This window comes from Megascapheus bottae, chromosome 6, assembly GCF_031878675.1.
Source record: "Megascapheus bottae isolate mThoBot1 chromosome 6, mThoBot2.hap1, whole genome shotgun sequence".
NCBI lineage: Eukaryota > Metazoa > Chordata > Mammalia > Rodentia > Geomyidae > Megascapheus > Megascapheus bottae.
In genome coordinates this window covers 64,714,900-64,733,915 of record NC_143514.1, presented here as the reverse complement: position 1 = coordinate 64,733,915, position 19,016 = coordinate 64,714,900, and the positions used below count along the sequence as shown (strand labels likewise).

General features: G+C 41.4%; 1 protein-coding gene across 8 annotated transcripts in view; it reads left to right on the top strand.

Moving 5' to 3' along the window:
• The window catches only part of S100pbp (S100P binding protein), a 28,113-nt gene extending 9,307 nt beyond the window's left edge, over positions 1-18,806 (top strand). For all 8 annotated transcript variants that reach the window (XM_090335325.1, XM_090335324.1, XM_090335322.1 and 5 more), the window contains 3 exons: positions 1,665-1,768; positions 10,481-10,565; positions 15,844-18,806. In XM_090335325.1, coding sequence (XP_090191451.1) covers positions 1,665-1,768; positions 10,481-10,565; positions 15,844-15,985 — 331 coding nt within the window. In that variant the 3' untranslated portion in view covers positions 15,986-18,806. The remainder of the gene's footprint in view (positions 1-1,664; positions 1,769-10,480; positions 10,566-15,843) is intronic.
• The last annotated feature ends 210 nt before the right edge of the window (positions 18,807-19,016 follow it).

The following is a 19,016-nucleotide window of genomic DNA, read 5'->3' as shown; positions in this document are numbered from 1 at the left end:
CCTTCCTCCCTTCCTCCCTCCCTTTCCCTCTCCCTCCTTCCTTCCTACTCCCCTTTCTCCCTACCCCCCTTCTTTTATTCTTTCTGTCCGTTGTGGAGGTTTAATTCAGGTCCTGGGTGATGTCCCTGAGTTCTCCTGCTCAAGGCTAGTGCTCTACCACTTTGAGCCACAGCCCCACTTCTGATTTTCTGGTGGTTAATTGGGTTAAAAGTCTCACAGAATTTTCCTGGCTGGGCTGGCTTTGAACTGCAGTCCTTACATCTCAGTCTTCTTAGTAGCTAGGCATGAGCCACCAGTGCCCATCTGTGAATTTTATTTTTCTTTTTCCTTTTTCAGTCCTGGGGCTTGAATTCAGGGCCTGGTCACTATTCCCAGGCTTCTTTACTGAGGAATTAAACCCAGGGCTTCATGCATGCTAGGCAAGCACTTTACCATTCCCAGTCCTTGGCTGTGAATTTCTTCTTTCTTTTTCTTTCTTTTTTTTTTTTTTTTTGTTTTGTTTTGGTGGGTCATGGGGTTTGAACTCCTTATCCTGGGCACTGTCCCTAAGCTCTTCAGCTCAAGACTACCACCCTACCCTTGAGCCAAGCCCCGCTTCCCATTTTCTAGAGGTTAATTGGAGATAAAAGTCTCAGGTCCTTTTGTGCCCCGGCTGGCTTTGAACCTTGATCCTCAGATCTCAGCTTCCTTAGTAGCTAGGATTTATAGGCATGAACCACCGCACCCAGCTGAATTAACTTCTTTCTTTCTTTTCTTTCTTTTTTTTCTTTTTGCCAGTCCTGGGCTTGAGCTCAGGGCCTTAGCACTGTCCTTGGTCTTTCTCAAGGCTAGAGCTCTACCACTTGAGTCTCAGCACCACTTCCAGCTTTTTTTCTATGTATGTGGTACTGGGGAATTGAACCCAGGTCTTCGTGCATGCTAGGCAAGCACTTTAACCACTAGGCCAAACTCCCGGCCCCATCTTTCTTTTCTTTCTTTCTTGTTTTTCTTTCCCCAGTCTTACGGTTTAAACTCAAGGCCTGAGCACTGCATTGTTCTTAGGCTTTCCTCAAGGCTAGCACTCTACCACTTGAGCCACAGCACCACTTTTGGCCTTTTCTGTATATATGGTACCCAGAAATCTAACCTAGGGCTTTATGCATGCTAGGCAAGCACTCTAATGCTAGGCCATGCTGCCGAACCCAGTGTGAATCTCTTATAATCAAAATTGTACCAAAAGAACACTAGTAAATACACTGTCTTAATATTCTCGTCCATTTGCTCTTTAGTGCAGTGTAATTAGTGTGAGCAAGGACAAGAAATTGCTTTGCTAAGGTCACCATTGCTGGTTCTTTTCAGTCTTCATTCAACTTTTCCAAGGCTATAGGAAGTTAGCTATTTCCTGACTAGACTAAATTACTCCACAAATGCTTTCTTTAGAGAGCAGGTAATTTTTACCTTCCTATTCCTTAATAGCAAGACTTGGATCTATTTCTTCTCATCCTTTTACTTCTCAAGGTTATATTGATTTCAGTTTTATATTACATGACTAACCATGCCTTCTGTTGCTAGATCTTTGCCTCTGAGTGTTGGTTGTTCTAACCATTCATCAGTGTGTGATTTCTCATTATATAATATTATAATCATGATTCTGATTGACTTTTTTTCTTCCCATTTGCCTTCAGGACTAATGTTTCGACATTCTCACAATCAGATCTAGAAAAGCAGAAGGAAATTTATCTCAGCAGAGTCATTGCACATATAGAAGACCCAGGGGACTCCAATCAAGGTAACGTGATGACCAAAATTAGCATATAAAACATATAATGGAACTTTCTTTCTGGTGTAACTCAACTTAAACTAGGAGATTACTTTGAATTTTCTTTTTCTTTTTTTTTTTTTTTGTCTTTTGTTTGTTTGTTTGCTCCTTGAACTAGGGTTTCACTTTTTAGTCTAGGTTGCCCTTGAACTCATGATTTTCCTGCCTTAGACTTCCAAGTGCTGAGATAAACAGTATGTGCTACTATTGTTGGTTTGAGTTTTCTTAATTTGGTAAAGATTTCTTCTTTACCCAAAGATTTACTTTATTTAACCAGATAGTCATTCAGAGCACTTTGGAGCACATTATTAGGGAAGGGTCAAAGCAAATTCATCCCCTATATTGCAAATGAAGAGTGCCTTTAGAGCTGGGAATGTAGCTTAGTGATACAGTACTTGCCTAGCATGCATGAAATTCTCAGTTCAGTTTCTCTGTACCACATGCATAGAAAAAGCCAGATTTAGGGGCTGGGAGTTTGGCCTAGTGGTAGAATGCTTGCCTAGCATGCACGAAGGCCCAGGTTCAATTCCTCAGTGCCACATACATAGAAAAAACCCAGAAGTGGTGCTGTGGCTCAAGTGGTAGAGCTCTAGCTTTGAGAAAGCCCCAAGGACAGTGCCCAGGCCCTGAACTCAAAGCCCAGAACTGGAAAAAAAGAAAAGAAAGAAAGAAAAAAAAAGAAAAAGCCAGATTTAGTGGCTTTGTTTTAGAAGGCTATAAGTGAAAGGTACAAGAGACATAAATCAGAAGATTTTCTTTTTCTTTTTGATAATAATCCTGAAGTTTGAACTTAGGGCCTGGGCACTGTCTCAGAGCTTTTTACTCAAAGCCAGTGTGAAACCAGTTTGAGCTACAGCACCACTTTTGGTTTTCTGGTGGTTAATTGGAGATTAGCATCTCATAGATTTTTCTGCCTGGGCTGGCTTTGAATCTCAATCTTCATAGCTAGCCTCCTGAGTAGCTAAGATTTTAGGTATTAGGCACCAACATCAGCTTGTGAGATCTTTTTTTTTTTTTTACTATTTTAGGCCTTCTGGAAATAGAGATACCTTCTTACAATGTGGTTGGAAGGCCAGACTTATTCAAGCTCTGTGGGAAAGGCCTAGTCATTGCTTTCCTTCCTCTGAGGCGACTTTCCTTCCTTTATATTCTAGATAGTTGACATATTTTATTCTAGTTACATATTTTTTACTTGTTTGAGACATTGGAAGAAAAGGTCATAAGAAAAGCAAAGAGCAGTTGCTCCCATTTTAGCATCTTTTTTAAATCCAGTCCTTTTCTCAATATTATCACAACAGTGTATCCCATATGTATTCAAGGAACAGCTAGACATATAATGGAAAGGCAGCCAACTAGTGGTTGGGAAAATAGTCTAGCGTAGATCTTAACTTGTTAGTTCATTATCTTCACACCACTGCTTACTTGTTAAATAACCTTGACTAGTTAAAAAACTCACTTGTGGGGCCGGGAGTTTGGCCTAGTGGTTAAAGTGCTTGCCTAGTATGCATGAAGACCCGGGTGCAATTCCTTGGTACCACATACATAGAAAAAAGCCATAAGTGGTGCTGAGGCTCAAGTGGTAGAGCTCTAGCCTTGAGAAAGTCCAAGGACAGTGCTCAGGCCCTGAGCTCAAGCCCAGGACTGGCAAAAAAAAAAAAAAATCTCACTTGTAAGCCGGGTGTGGTGACTCATACCTGTAATCCTAGCTACTCAAGAGGCTGAGATCTGAGGATCGTGGTTCAGTGTCAGCCTAGGCACTAAAGTCCACGAGACTCTTATTTCCAATTAATTGCCAGAAAACAAAGTGGCACTGTGGCTCAAGGGGTAGGGCAGTAACCTTGAGCGAGCTCAAGGACAATGCCCAGGCCCAGGGTTCAAGTCCCAGGACTGATTTAAAAAAATCACTTGGAGAGCTGAGCACTTGTGGCACATACCTGTAAGTCTAGCTACTTAGGAAGCTAACATCATGTGATCATTCAGCATTGGCTTAATCAGGTAAAACTCATTGCCATGTGATATGGTAGCTGTTTATCACTTTGAAAATTCAAATTATTGGAAAGTTATTCCTTACATTGAAGCCAACTTGGACTTCTGTTAGTAGTTGCTGATTTTGCCTTCTAGGATTATAAAAAATAACTTCTCATTTATTTATTTTTACTGTTAGAAATAATTCTCTTATAACAAAACATTAAATTTTTTACATTGAAATGTTATTTTAATCTGGCCTGTGAAACCCACAAGTAAAAAATTAATGTTACGTTAATTATCTTTTTTTGTAAAGTAGAATTTTGCAGAAAATTACTTATTGGTACTTAATAGGCTAAGATTTAAGGATCCAAGGTTTGAAGCCAGCCTAGGCTAGGAAATAGGAAAGTCCAAGACATTTTTTTTTTTTTTTTTTTGGTGGGTCATGAGGCTTGAACTTTGCCTGGGCATTGTTCCTAACGTCATCAGCTGAAGGCTGCTGCCCTATCCCTGGGCCTGGGTGCTGTCCCTGAGCTCTTCAGCTCCAGGCTACTGTCCTACCCTTGAGCCAAGCTCCACTTCCTGTTTTCTAGAGGTTAACTGGAGATAAGTCTCAGGTCCTTTTGTGCCCAGGCTGGCTTTAAACCTTGATCCTCATATCTTAGCCTCCTGAGTAGCTAGGATTACAGGCATGAGCCAGGCCCTGCCCAAGACAGTCTTTCTTCCAATTAACCACTAAAAAGCTAGGATAGGAAGTATGGCTCAGGTGGGAAGAGTTGAAGCCCTGGCACCAAAAAAAAAGCCTCAAAACCTTTTGATACTTGGCCAAAAGAAAAAAATTGAATTTTTGTTTCCTCCAAAATCAGTAGATTGATGTTAACATTTCATTTTTAAAAAGTTAAATGTTTATGATTGGTAATGTATATTCAGTCAGTTTTGAAAACCATCTAATATTGTATATTCTGGTTTCCAATTATATATATATATTTTTTTTTTAATAATTTGCTCAGGTAGATTCTAATCAGAGTTCACATGTTTACTCATTCTCCCCCTAATTTCTTATAATTTAGGTCACTGGTTTTGTAAATAGTTCAATATTCTGAGTTGATTGATTGTTTCCTTAGTGTCATTTGATTTATTCTTCATTCTGTATGTGTCTTTAAATGTTGAGTCTTTAAGCAAGGCTAGATTCAGATTAAGAATTTTGGTCAAGGGGCCGGGAGTTTGGCCTAGTGGTAGAGTGCTTGCTTAGCATGCACAAAGATGGGTTCGATTCCTCGGTACCACATACGTAGCAAAAAGCCAGAAGTGGTGCTGTGGCTCAAGTGGTAGAGCCCTAGCCTTGAGAAAATCCAGGGACAGTGCTCAGGCCCTGAGCCCAAGCCCAGGACTGGCAAAAAAAAAAAAAAAAAAAAAAAAATGGTCAAGAGTAGTTCTTTAAAGCTTTTATTCATTCTATACCAAATTGGGAATCACACATGATAGCAAATGACAAGTTACTCCACCATTAGGATAATTTGTTAAGGTATGCTACCATAACTTTAAATAGTAAGGTCCATTTCCCCCCAATTACCAAGTTTTCTGTGGGGTTATTTTACTTTTTGTCGGTTGTAGGGCTTGAACTCTGTCCCTGGACATGGTCCCTGAGCTCTTCAGCTCAAGGCTAGAGCTCTACCACATGAGCCACAGCACCACTTTTCTGGTGGTTAATTGGAGATAAGAGTCTCACGAACTTTAGTTCTCTGACTGGCTTTGAACTGTAATCCTCAGATCTTAGCCTCCTGAGTAGCTAGGATTACAGACATGAGCCACCAGTACCTGTTGGGATGATGTTTTTGAGCCACCAAAAATCCTGCTTCTGAATGAGCTACCTTGTGTTTGAGCATTCACTGATAGGATCATATATTTATCATGGGAGTTGCATAGAAATGTTCTTATTGTAATAACTATTTCTGCTATAAGTGTGTGTGTGTGTGTGTGTGTGTGTGTGTGTGTGTGTGTGTGTGTGTGTGTGTGTTTTAAGGTATTGGGATTTAAAATCAGGGCTCATGCTTGCTTAACAAGAGCTCTATCACTTGAGCCATGCCCTTCACCCTGATTTCTTAGACTTTCTTGCATACTGCCCTGGCTGGCATCTACCTCCTAGACTCAAAGTGATGCCCTTTCAATCCTCTAGCTGAGGTTTATGCGTGACTCCTGTGCCTGTATGTACAGTTAAAACTTGTTTTCTCTCTCTGTCTCTCTCTCTCTCTCTCTCTGTCTCTCTCTGTCTCTCTCTGTCTCTCTCTCTCTCTCTCTCTCTCTCTCTCTCTCTCTCTGTCTGTCTCTCTCTCTCTCTCTCTCTGTCTCTGTTTGTGTGTGTGTGTGTGTGTGTTTTGCCAGTCCTGGGGCTTAAACTCTGGGCCTAGGCACTTTCCTTGAGCTTTCTCAAGGCTGGTGCTCTACAACTTAAGTCATAGCATCACTTGAGCTTTTTCTGTGTATGTGGTAAGCAAGGAATTGAACCCAGGGCTTTGTGCATTTTAGGCAAGCACTCTTAGCACTAGGCCAAACTCCTGGCCCAAAACATGTTCTGTGTTTTAAAAAATGCTATATAGTTTATTGGCATTAACTATATTCATACTGTAATGTACCCAGTACTGCCAACTGTGTCTACAAGTTTTTTTTTTTAATGTTAGTTCCGAATCTTGAACTCAAGGACTGGGTGCTAGTTGAGCTTTTGTGCTCAAAACTAGCTACCACTTGAGTCCTAGCTCAACTTCCAGTGTTTTGGCACTTAATTGGAGATAAAAGTATCATGGGGGCTGGGAGTTTGGCCTAGTGGTAGAGTGCTTGCCTAGTATGCGTGAAGACCCAGGTTTGATTCCTTGGTACCACATACATAGAAAAAAAAGTATCATGGGCTTGTTGTTAGCTGTGGCTTGTGCCTATAATCCTACTCAGGAGGCTGAGATCTGAGGATCTTGGTTCAAAACCACCCAGGCACTAAAGTCTATGCGACTCTTACCTCCAATAAACCACCTGGAAGTGGTACTGTGGCTTAAGGGATAGGGTGGTAGCCTTGAGCTGAAGAGCTCAGGAACAGCACCCAGAGTTCAAGCCCCATTACCGACAAAAAAAAGTGTGATGGCCTTTCCTTTCCTTCCTGGCTAACTTGGAACTGATCCTCACATGTGATCCTCACATTTCAGCCTTCTGAGTAACTAGGATTACAGATATGCGTTACCAGAAGCACCCAACTGGTAATTTTTTTGGGGGGGAGGTCATTGGGCTTAATCTTGGCCTGGGCATTGTCCCAGGCTCTTCATCTCAAAGCTACCGCCCTACCCTTGAGCCAAGTCCTAGTTCCTTTTCTAGAGGTTAATTGGAGAGAAGAGTCTCAGGTCCTTTTGTGCCTGGGCTGGCTTTGAACGTTGATCCTCAGATCTCAGCCTCCTGAGTAGCTAGGGTTACAGGCGTGATCTACTGCACCTCACCCCAACTGGTAATTCTATCTGATTTTTTTTTTTTTTTAAGAAATTGCCAGACTTTTTTCCACAATAGTTACATTTTTTTCTTTTTTTTTTTTTTGGTCAGTCATGGGTCTTGTACTCAGGGCCTAGGTGCTATTCCTGAGCTTTTGTGTTCAAGGCTAGCATTCTACTAATGTAGCCACAGCACCATTTCTGGTTTTTTCTGTGCGGTACTGAGGAATTAAACCCAGGGCTTCATGCATGTGAGGCAAATACTCTACCAGTAAGTCACATTCCCAACCATATATTGTGTAGTTTTTAGGCTACTGAGTTTGATTTACAGATAGAAAAGAAAAAAATAAATAAAATAAAGATTAGCACCAAGCTCCTAATGCCCTTTGTTTCCTATTCAGATTTTCTGTAATCTTTGTGGCCAGCAATTGTGTCTGCCCATGTATTAACATTCTTAAGTAATTGTTCTCTTCTAGAGCCTTGTTTGTGTGCCGCATTCTCCTCTTTCTACTGCCCCTCCCTCTCCTTTCAGAAGTTCACATTCCAGTGGACAGCATCTGATTGATTCACTTAATAAGTTGTTGGTTCTAGGCCAATTCTAGTCATTCGCCAGCTGCATAATTCTGTTCTTTAGACCTGTGTCACACTTGACTGAGAAGGTGTCATGTGGTACAAAGTAAGGGCTATAAAATCTTCCAGAAAGCTAGGCATAGTGACTCATGCCTGTAATATAGCTAGCTACTCAGGACTGAGATCTGAAGATTGAAGTTCAAAGCCAGCTTGAGTACTAAAGTCAGTGAGACTCTTAATCTCTAATTAATCACCACAAAACCGGAAGTAGCCCTATGGCTCAAGGGGTACGGTGGTAGCCTTGAGCTGTAGAGCTCAGGGACAACGCCCAGGTCCAGAGTTCAATTCCCAGTGACCAAGAGGAGGGGGTGAGGGAGGAATCTTTCAAAATTTTCATAACCACACTAAATGTTACCCATTCTCTATTATACCAATTCATTCTCTACTTATTAAAGACAGTGATTAAACTGAAATTTTCTCCAAACCAGTCAGAGTATACATTTGGTTTAGATGAATTACTGATCAATCATTCCTTAAATGGTAGGATTTTTTTTCATCCAAATTTCATTCTTAGATCTAAGTTTCATTCTCAGTGACAAAGGACAGTTGTTGCCACCTTTAGCCACTACTTAAAATAAAACCATGGTACTGATGGTTGATCCAAGAAAGCCCATCTGCTAGAGACTATGAAGAGAAGAAAAATTTAAATGTTCCCATTCTTGTTAGCATCTCTAAATTTGGAGGAAGAAGAGGTTGAAGCTATGAGCTAAAATAAGGCTTGAGGATTATTAGACCTACCTGTGTTTGAATTGTGGCTTTCCCCATTTGTTAGATGATATAAGAGTATTGTTTCTAAGCTTCAGTTTATTCACAAATAAGATGGCGATCATGGTATTGTCTGTTAGGAGTTTTAGAATTCAGTGACAGGCACATGTACAGCAATTAGCAGATAGCTAATATAACAGGGGTTACCCAGTTCTAATAGTATTTTTACTGCTATTGGAGATGTGTGTGTGTGAGTGTGAGAGAGATAGTGAAGGTTGAACTCAGAACCTCACACATGCTAGGCAAATACTGTCCAAGGAATAGGAAAGACAATTTGGAGAAGAATTTTTATTTATTTTTCTCCTGAGGCTTGAACTTAGTGCTTGGGTGGTATCCCTAAGCTTCTTCTGTTCCAAGCTAGTGTTCTACCACTCAAGCCACTCTACCACTCCAGCTTTTTCCCTAATTTATTATAGATAAGAGTCTTTTTTGTTGTTGTTGTTCAAATTTTTTTTTATTGTAATTAGTAAAAGGGTTACATGATATTTGCCAGATAGAAGGTGCATTAATTCACATACATTGATACCCTTTCACATGTCTTGGTACCCATTTCCCTCCCCCCCCCACACCTCCCACCCGATAGATAAGAGTCTTAAGGGACTTTCTTGCTTAGGCTGGCTCCAAACCACATTTCTCAACTCTTACCCTCCTGAGTAACTAGGATTATGGCATGAGCCACTGGTACCCAGTGTATTTTATTTTATTTTATTTTATTTTTTTGGTGATGGGGCTTGAACTCTGGGCCTGGGCACTGTTGTGAGCTCTTTAGCTCAAGCCAAAGTGCCACTTCTGATTTTCTCATTGTTAATTGGAGGTTGGCTTGCTTTGAACAACAGTCCTCAGATCTCAGCCTCCTGAGTAGCTAGGATTATAGACAGGAGCCACTGGCGCTCTGCTCTAACACACCTCCATGTTCTAAACTCCTTGTTTCTTGAACATATTTTGCCATCATTTGTCTCTGGCTTTCTTATAAACATTAGCTTTTGTCTTGAACACCCCCAACCTCTTAATCTCTTTACTTGTGTACATCCTTTTGATCCCTGCTTATAGTTTACTTCCTCTGCAAGCAGATTTCCCTAATTCCGAACTTCTCAGTAGTAGCTTGTGTTTCTCCTGTAGTGTTTAACCACACCTTTTTTTTTTTTTATCTGAGACCAGGACTCTTATTCAGTATTTGATGCTTTCTCTCATTGGCAGGTGCCCTGCCACCTGAGCCACACCTCCAAATCCTTAACGACACTTCTGAAATCACCTTTCTACTATATTAAATCTGAGGGCAGGTACAACACATCTTTCACTGTATATTCTTAGGGACAAGTAAAATTCTTCATTCATTATAGGAGCTAATGTTGGATGTATGAAGAGCAGCTGCCATTACTGTTTCATTGTCATCTAAGAGCAGCTCCTTACTCTGCCTTGAAGTTTTGGGGTTAAACGCTTATAATAATTAGTTGCTCGCCCAGTGGCTCACATCTATGATCCTAGATATTCAGAAGGGTGAGATCTGAGGATCTCGATTCAAAGCCAGCCTGGACACTAAAGGACTTGAGACTGATCTCCAATTGAACACTAGAAAAGGGGATGTGGGGCTGTGACTCATGGGGTAGGGTAGTAGCCTTGAGCTGAAGAGCTCAGGGCCAACGCCCAAGCCCAGGGGTAGGATGGTAGCCTTGAGCTGAAGAGCTCAGGGACAGCTCCCAGGCCCAGAGTTCAAGCCCCATGACTGACCTCCCCAAAAAAAGAGTCATAATTATCTATTGAGACTAGTATCTATTTTCTATTCTGAAAACATATGCTTTGGTTTAGGCTGACATAATAGTTGACTAAACTGCTTCCTGACCACTGGCATTTTTCACAGGTACTTCGGGGGAGCTAGATACCTTGATGGATCAAGTTCATATGCAGAACCCAGACTGGCAGCATCCTTCAGACCTTACCACTCGGTGAGTCGGTAAATAGGAGGAAATGGTGGAATTTGGCTTTAGATAAAGATGGTAGGAAGTTGAAACATAAGAACTATAGTAAAAAAAAAAAAAAAAAAGCTGAGATCTAATAATCTTAGCAGTTCAAGAGGCTGAGAAGATTGGGGTTCAAAGTGAGTCCCAGCAGGAAAGTCTGTAAGGCTTTTTTTTTTGGTCAGTCATGGGGCTTGGATTTTGGGCCTGTGTGCTGTCCCTGAGCGCTTCAGCTCAAGGCTACCAAACCTGCCCCTTGAGTCTCAGGACCACTTCCAAGTTTTCTAATCCTTAATTGGAGATAAGAGTCTCTCATCTTTAGTGCCCATACTGGTTTTGAACCTCGATCTTCAGATCTCAGCCTCCTGAGTAGCTAGGATTACAGGTATGAGTGACTGCGTCCAGCTGTCTGGCTGTCTGTGAGACTTTTATCTCCAATTAATCATCAAAAAAGCTAGAAGTGGCCAGGCGAGGTGGCTCATGCCTGTAATCTTAGGCTGAGATCTGAGGATCAAGGTTCAAAGCCAGTCCCTCTACAAAAGGACCTGACCCCCTCCCCTCACACACACACAAACATTCACACACACACACACAAAAAAGCCAGAAGTGGCTTCATTGGCTCATGGATAACACCCAGGCCCCAGTCCCTAGTACTGGTGCCTGGGTACCACAACCCCACTCAGGGACCATGCTTAGAAATTGACTTCAAGCCCCAGAATTGGCACCAAGAAAAAGAGCTAGAGTGAAACCCAGGAAACTTGGATTCTGGTATTAGCTTTGTAATATTTTACTGGCATTATTTTAATCAAATCATTGGACTTTTCTTATCATCTCAGAATAAAGATGTTGGACTAACTGATGTCAAGGATCCTTTCTAATCTCAAGTCTGGGTTTTTTGTATTTGTTTTTTGGGCAGTCATGGGGCTTGAACTCAGGGGCTGAGCACTGTCCTTGGACTTTTCTCAAGGTTAGTGCTCTACCACTTGAGCCATAGCACCACTTCCAGCTTTTTTTTTTTTTTTTTTTTTTTCTATGTATTTGGTACTGAGGAATAAAACCCAGGTCTTCATGCATGCTAGGCAAGCACTCTACCACTAGGCCAAACTCCTGGCCCCAAGTCTGGGTTCTTTATGTAGTGCAGCTTTATGGATTAATACCCACACAGGGCTGAATGTGGCTCAAATGATAGAGAACTTATCTTGATTAATACTCAAATTCTGTAGAGTCAGGGGTGGGGGGATGCTTCATGTGGTAGAATACCTGCTCAACAAGTGAGAGGTCCTAAGTTCAGACCTCATTACTGCCCCCCAAAACAAAAAACCTCCAAACAAACCATCTTGACTCCTTTTCTTATATCCTACACAATTTAGTGCAGCAGCAAATGCTGTAGAGTCTACATACATACCCAGATCATGACCACTTTTCATTTAACCTAGATTATTGTGAATCTTCTAAATGTTCTCCCTGTTTCTAAGATTGCCTATCTACTGCTCTTAACTAAGTAGCCCACGAGATTTTTTGTGCGTTTGTAATTCCTGGGGCTTGAACTCGGGGCCTGGGTATTTTCCCTGAGCTTTTTTCTTTTTTCTTTTCCTCAAAACTAGCAGTCTACCACTTGAGCCACAGCTCTACTTTCAGCTTTTTTGGTAGTTAATTGGAAATAAAGAGTTTCACGGAGTTTCTTGCTCATTCTGGCTTTGAACCTTTATCTTCAGATCTCAGCCTCCTGAGATGCTAGGTTTACAAGCGTGAGCTGCCAGCATCTGGTTACCAAAGAGATTCTTTTCATTGCTGGTCAGTTGGGGGCTTGAACTCTGTGGCTGGGTGCTGTCCCTCAACTCTTCAGCCTTAGCACCACTTCCAGTTTTCTGGTGGCTAATTGGAGATAAGAGTCTTTTTTTTTTGCCAGTCCTGGGCTTGAGCTCAGGGCCTGAGCACTGTCCTTGGACTTTTCTCAAGGCTAGAGCTCTACCACTTGAGCCTCAGCACCACTTCCAGCTTTTTTTTCTATGTGTGGTACCGAGGAATCGAACCCGGGTCTTCATGCATGCTAGGCAAGCACTTCAACCACTAGGCCAAACTCCCGGCCCGGAGATAAGAGTCTTAAGGCGTCGGCTTTTCATGCCAGGCTGGCATTGAACCTCAAACCTCAGATCTCAGCTTCCTGAGTAGCTAGGATTACATGCGTGAGCCACCGGTGCCCAGCTCCAAAGGGATTCTTGAAAATCAGGAATCATGGCCAGGAGTTTGGCCTAGTGGTTAAAGTGCTTGCCTAGCATGCATGAAGACCTGGGTTTGATTCCTCGGTACCACATACATAGCAAAAAGTCAGAAGTGGTGCTGTGGCTCAAGTGGTAGGGCCCTAGCCTTGAGAAAATCCAGGGACAGTGCTCAGGTCCTGAGCCCAAGCCTAGGACTGGCAAAAAAAAAAAAAAAAAAAAAAAATCAGGAATCATATTGTCTTTGTTCAGTTTCCTCCTGGCTTCCCATTGTCTTATCTTCCTGTCCTCGGGCCTGTATGCTTTGACTTAGCCTCACCAACCTCATCTCCTGCTACTTTCCTTGTTCATTCAGTTCTGTTTACACTGATTTCCTATTTCTTGTTGTTTTGGTGGTACTAGGGTTTAAACTCAGGGCCTTGTGCTTTATGGGCTTGCTTGCTGTCACTTGAGCCATGACTCCAATTTGGCTTTTTTTGTTAGTTACTTTGGAGATGGAGTTTTATAAGATTTTCTGCCTGAGATGGCTTACAACCTTAGTCCTCTAAATCCTCCAGAGCAGGTAGGATTTACAGGTGTGAACCACTGGCTTCCAGCTTCCTACTGTTCTGTTTTTGTTTGTTTCATTCAGGATCTCAGTATATACTCTAGCTCACCTTGAGTTCTCTTTTTTTTTTTTTGTGGGTCATGGGGCCTGAGCTTGGGCCTTATTGCTGTCCCTGAGATCTTCACTTCAAGGCTACCACCCTACCCCTGGGCCTGGTTGTTGTCCCTGAGCTCTTTAGCTTAAGGCTACCACCCTACCCTTGAACTAAGCCCCACTTCCCCTTTTTCTGGAGGTTAGATGGAGATAAGAGTCTCAGGTCCATTTGTGCCTGTCTGGCTTTGAACTTTGATCCTCAGATCTCAGCCTCCTGAGTAGCTAGGATTACAGGCATGATCCACCGCCCGACTTCACCTTAAATTCTTAATCCTCCTACCTTGGCCTCGTAGTGTTGGATTACAGATGTGCACGTGCCCTGCTTCTTGCAGTCTTTTAAACATCAAAATCATTGCACTTCTCAAAAAGAAATGCAGTATAAGCAGGAAGTGTAGTTCGTTGGTAGATCCTTTCCTAGCATGTTCAAGGTCCTGGGTTTACTCCCCATTCCTGCCCCACAAAAATAAAATCATTATTAGATACATTTTAGAATCAGCTATGAGTTAAAAATTCAAGCTTTTCTCTACTTGATGACCTTGGCAAATTATTTACCTATTATTTACCTATTATTTCCTATGCAAGGAGAGTCCTTTCCTATTACAATTTCACTAGCTTTTCTCTTCCCTCTCTCCCTTCCTCTCTCCTTTCTTTTTGGCAAGTATTAATCTGGACTCAGGGTATCTTGTCCACAGCTTGCATTCTACCATTGGAACCACACCTCTAGTCTGGCTTTTTTGTTGTTGGTAGTGGTGGTCATAGAGCTTGAACCCAGAGTCTTGGTGCTGTCCCTGAGCACATCAGCTCAAGGCTAGTGCTCTACCACTTTGAGTCACAGAGCTACTTCCAGTTTCTGTTTGTTAATTGGAGACAAGAGTCTCATGGACTTTCCTGCACAGGCTGGCTTTGAACTGTGATTCTCATATCCTCCTGGTCCACAGATCTTCCTGAAAAGCTAGGATAGACAAGAGCCACTAGTGCCCAGCTAGCCTGGCTTTTTGCTGGTTATTTTGGAGATGAAATCTCACAAACATTTCTCAGACTCACTTCAAGTCATGATCCTCCAGATCTTAGTCTCCTATATAATTAGCATTATAGGTGTAAACCATCAGGCCTAAAGATTTTTGTTTTTGTTTTTTGACGAGTCCTGGGCTTTGAACTCAGGGCCTGAGCACTGTCCTTGGGCTTTCTCAAAGCTAGAGCTCTACCACTTGAGCCACAGCACCGCTTCCCAGCTTTTTTCTATGTATATGATACTGAGGAATCAAACCCAGGTCTTCATGCATGCTAGGCAAGCATTCTACCACTAGGCCAAACTCCCGGCCCAATTTCACTAGCTTTTAGTGCCAAAAACCAAAAATAATAATAAGGTGGCTTGTTCCTCTAAGCCTAGCTATTCAGGAGGTTGAGATCTGGAGGACATGACTCTAGTTGTAGAACACCAGTCAAGCAAGCAAAGCAATAAGCATGAGGACCTGAGTTTAATCCCCAGTTATTGTTGGTTTTTTCATGTATTTTTATTGTAATTAATAGACGGGTTACATATATTCACCAAATAGAAAGTGCATTACTTCACATACATTGATACCCTTTCTCATGTCTAGGTTTTGTTTTGTTTTTTTGCCAGTCCTGGGCTTGAGCTCAGGGCGTGAGCACTGTCCTTGGACTTTCTCAAGGCTAGAGCTCTACCACTTGAGCCTCAGCACCACTTCTGGCTTTTTTCTATATATGTGGTACCGAGGAATTGAAACCAGGTCTTTGTGCATGCTAGGCAAGCACTCTACCACTAGGCCAAACTCCCGGCCCCTGTTTTTTGTTTTTTAATTGTACTATGTCTTGCTTAAAACTCCAGTGCATCCTTGTTTGCATATTAATTAGTCTTCAAACTTCAGACATGAGACTCTTCTCTGAGAAATGATTTCAAAGTATAACTGTGTGTCCTGAGCTGTATTACAGCGAGATCATGTTGGAAGTACAAGTACACTGCAAGCAATGAAATACAGATCCTGCTGGCAATGCTTCTAGAGGGAAAAAGAAATATTTTTCACTGTCCCTACTCAAACATGATTTATTCTCTTTCTTTCTTCTTATAATCCTATAATCTCCCATTGACATCCAGAAAACTAGAAGTAGGGCTATGGCTCAAAGTGGTAGAGCTCTAGCCTTGAGCACAAGAGCTCAGGGACAGAACCCAAGACCTGAGTTCAAGCTGCATGACCACAAAAGAAAAAAATATAAAATTAATCTGAGTTCTAAAAGTAAGAATTTTAAAAGTTGTATTGGCCTTTTGTGTATAAATGGCTGTCCCAGCTGAAATATGCTTCCTGTTTTTATTTACTTCTCTTGCTAGAAATTATGCCCGGTTCCGACAGAAACCTCTGCAAAGATACAGTCTGACTCAGTGGGTTGACAGGAACAAGCGAAGCCATCATCGATTCAAGCGTCTACCAGACTTCTCCTATAGTCCATACGTCTCATCCCATCAGCAGTGAATGTCCTAGTCAGGGGCCTGTTCAGAGCAGCATCTCTTTCTTCTGCTGTTTTGTGCTTTACATATTTTGAAGTTTATTTTTCACAAAATTTTTATTTAACGAACTTGTTGTCACCTTTTGGAAATGCCCATTACTGACTTGAATTTTTTTGTATTAGGACTTTCCTGATTTTGTGTGGTTGCCTGTGCGTGTTTAAGCAGTGTTAAATTGATGAGGGGGAGGGGTTGTTTATTTTTTTAATTTAAATTGATTGCCTCCTGAAGGCTAACAATAAGCCAAAACACCCAGGTTCCATAGAACATCCACCTCTGTGCAGAGGTAAAGCCTACTTCTGGTGCCCAAAAGAAGTCGTTTTAATCTGCTGTAAGGAAGAGGTTCTTTACCAGGCTATGAGCCAGTGTTAATTATTGCTAATGTCTTATGAATGGATATAAGTCACTTTGTATGAGAGTGGGTGTGTGTTTGCGTGCTTGCACATGTGCTGGTACTGGAGCTTGAATTAAGGGCCTTATGCTCTTGACAGGCTTTCTTGCTGGCACTCTGTCACTTGAGGGCATACCTTCAGTTCAGCATTTTGCTGGTTAATTGGAGGTGAAGCCTCACAGATTGTTCTACCCAGGCCGGTAGATATGTCACATTTAATGACCCTTTTTACTTCTTAAATTTGAATCTTTGAACACTTGTCAGTATTTTAAAGTTGGTAATCAGGTCATTTGAAGTAGGATGGAGTAATAGAAAAATCCAGAAAAGAAGCATTAAAAGTATAAATCTTCTCCTTCCTATACCCATTAGCTGCCATTATTTATTATTGGCTATTTTCCTTCACTGCTAAATTTATTTTGCACATATTGTTTACAAATCTTACACATTCTTAATTGACAGAAGACTGCTGCCTAACCTCTGTTGAATACCTTGTGGTTTTCTGATTGTCCTCTGCCCTTTTTTTAAGGATTTTCCTTTATCCCCTCCCCACTCATAACAACTCACTTTACTCCCTACGATTGTACAGTTAATGTTTCTGTATCATGTTAGACTTGGATATGGCATATACCTTTTCAGAATGGCATTCTTGTTTTCTTTGTTAAAGAATAGACAGACCAGTGTTATTGAGGTGTCTGTTGGTTTTAAGCTTCATCTTCTGCTCCCCAACCTTAAGTTTAGGGTGTTAATCAAAGTTTTTCCTTCCCATGGAAACCTTTGAGAAAGCACTCTAGTCTCCATTATTAGTTAATGGATACTTTTAGACCCTGGATGTACTGTCTCTTTTGTTCAGGCCCCAGAAGCATAGTTTCACAGAAACTGCTCAAGTGGGCCTAATAGAATTGTGATTAAGTCGTGCACAAAAGCGTTACTTGGTCTTAAGGTTTGGTATTGTAACCAAAGCTAACAGACTTTGTGTATTTCCCTTAATGGATATCTTAGGAGTTTGTTATTCTCTTTATAGACATCTCTAGATATCATTTTGGAAGGTTTTACAATTTGGCATTCACACAGCTATTATTTACCCTGTGAAGGTTGTTCATAGTCTCTGTAGCCTCTGACTAGTTTTCTTTCATCAACACCATCTTTGTACATGTATAAGCCATCTTAAAGATCCTACCCCAGTTTAGAAACTGACTTGAGAAAAGCATGGTCATTCAAAGCTCCGATTAATATGGATAGGTGTTTCAAAGTTTCTACTGGTTTTATCAGTCAAAGATTCTCTTTCCTCAGGCCGGGAGTATAGCCTAGTGGTAGAGTGCTTGCCTTGCATGCATGAAGCCCTGGGTTCAATTCCACGGTACTATATACACAGAAAAAGCCAGAAGTGGCGCTGTGGCTCAAGTGGCAGAGCACTAGCCTTGAGCAAAATGCCCAAGGACAGTGCCCAAGCCCTGAGTTCAATCAAACCCCAGGACTGGCCAAAAAAAAAAAAAGATTCTCTTAGACATTTGATTTAAATTCTGGATTACAATTTAGTAGAGGAATTCTTTGTGAAGGCATTTATGTCATTGGTCACTTCTCTAAATTACCTGAAGTTAGCCTGATGGAGTGAGACAAGCCAAACATCCACGTTTGGGACCAAAACATAGTTGAGATTAAACATAGCTGGACTAGCTAACACTGCAGCTGCCTTGTTCCTCACAGGTAACTGAGAGAGTGAAAGGACAGCAAAGATCTGAGACGTTCTGGCCCTCCTAGTACAGGAAGGTTTTAAGACTAAATGTGTAATAGGAGTGTTGCCTTTGCCAAATCAAATGAATGACAGGTTAACTAGAAAATGTGACAATCACATTTCCTCTTTGCTCAAATAATTCTGTTTTTCCAAAGCTTTAGCAGCTTAATTAAATCTGTGGGACTGGGGGAGGAGAGAACTTTTCTTTAATGGTTAACATGGTATTCTTTAAAAAGAAAAACAAAGCCAAAGAAAACTCATCTGGCATGTTTGCCTTAAGATGGTAGTGGATAGAAACTGGAGTTTTAATCTCTTTTCAAAGTTGTATATCTTTTATGTTTGATGTAAGTCTAATATTTCAGGTAGAATTTTTGCTATATTTTTAAATTTGAGTATGGGTTATGTGTATTTAACTGCTTATCTAGTTATCTTCATCCATGATGACGTTTTCTCCACAGGGGTCTCAACAAAGCAGAGTAAAAATGTGCTATTTAGTTTACTTCTAAAAATGGAGCCTGAAATAGCCTGTAGTTTTCATCTAATACAGGTTCTGATTTACTTGCATTATTGTCAGGATCAGTTATGAAACTGAAGTTTAGTGCCTCCTCTTTATCATGTTTCTTCCCTTGTAGCAGTTGTGTTTAATGTCATTAAAAAGAAATAAAAGTACTTGTCAGTGTTATATGTACTGCGGCCGTCTGTTGCAGGCTCTGGAGAAGGGTTATTTGCTTTCCTCCCTTGCGTAGGTAGGTTAGTGGGATATGGGAGTGGGGTGGCATTTAATAGAATATGGCTCTGGGAAGGCGAGGGTGCTTGCTCCCCTATTCTTTTAATGGTAAATTACAGTGTTGAGAAGGGCGTTCCAGCAGTTAAGGA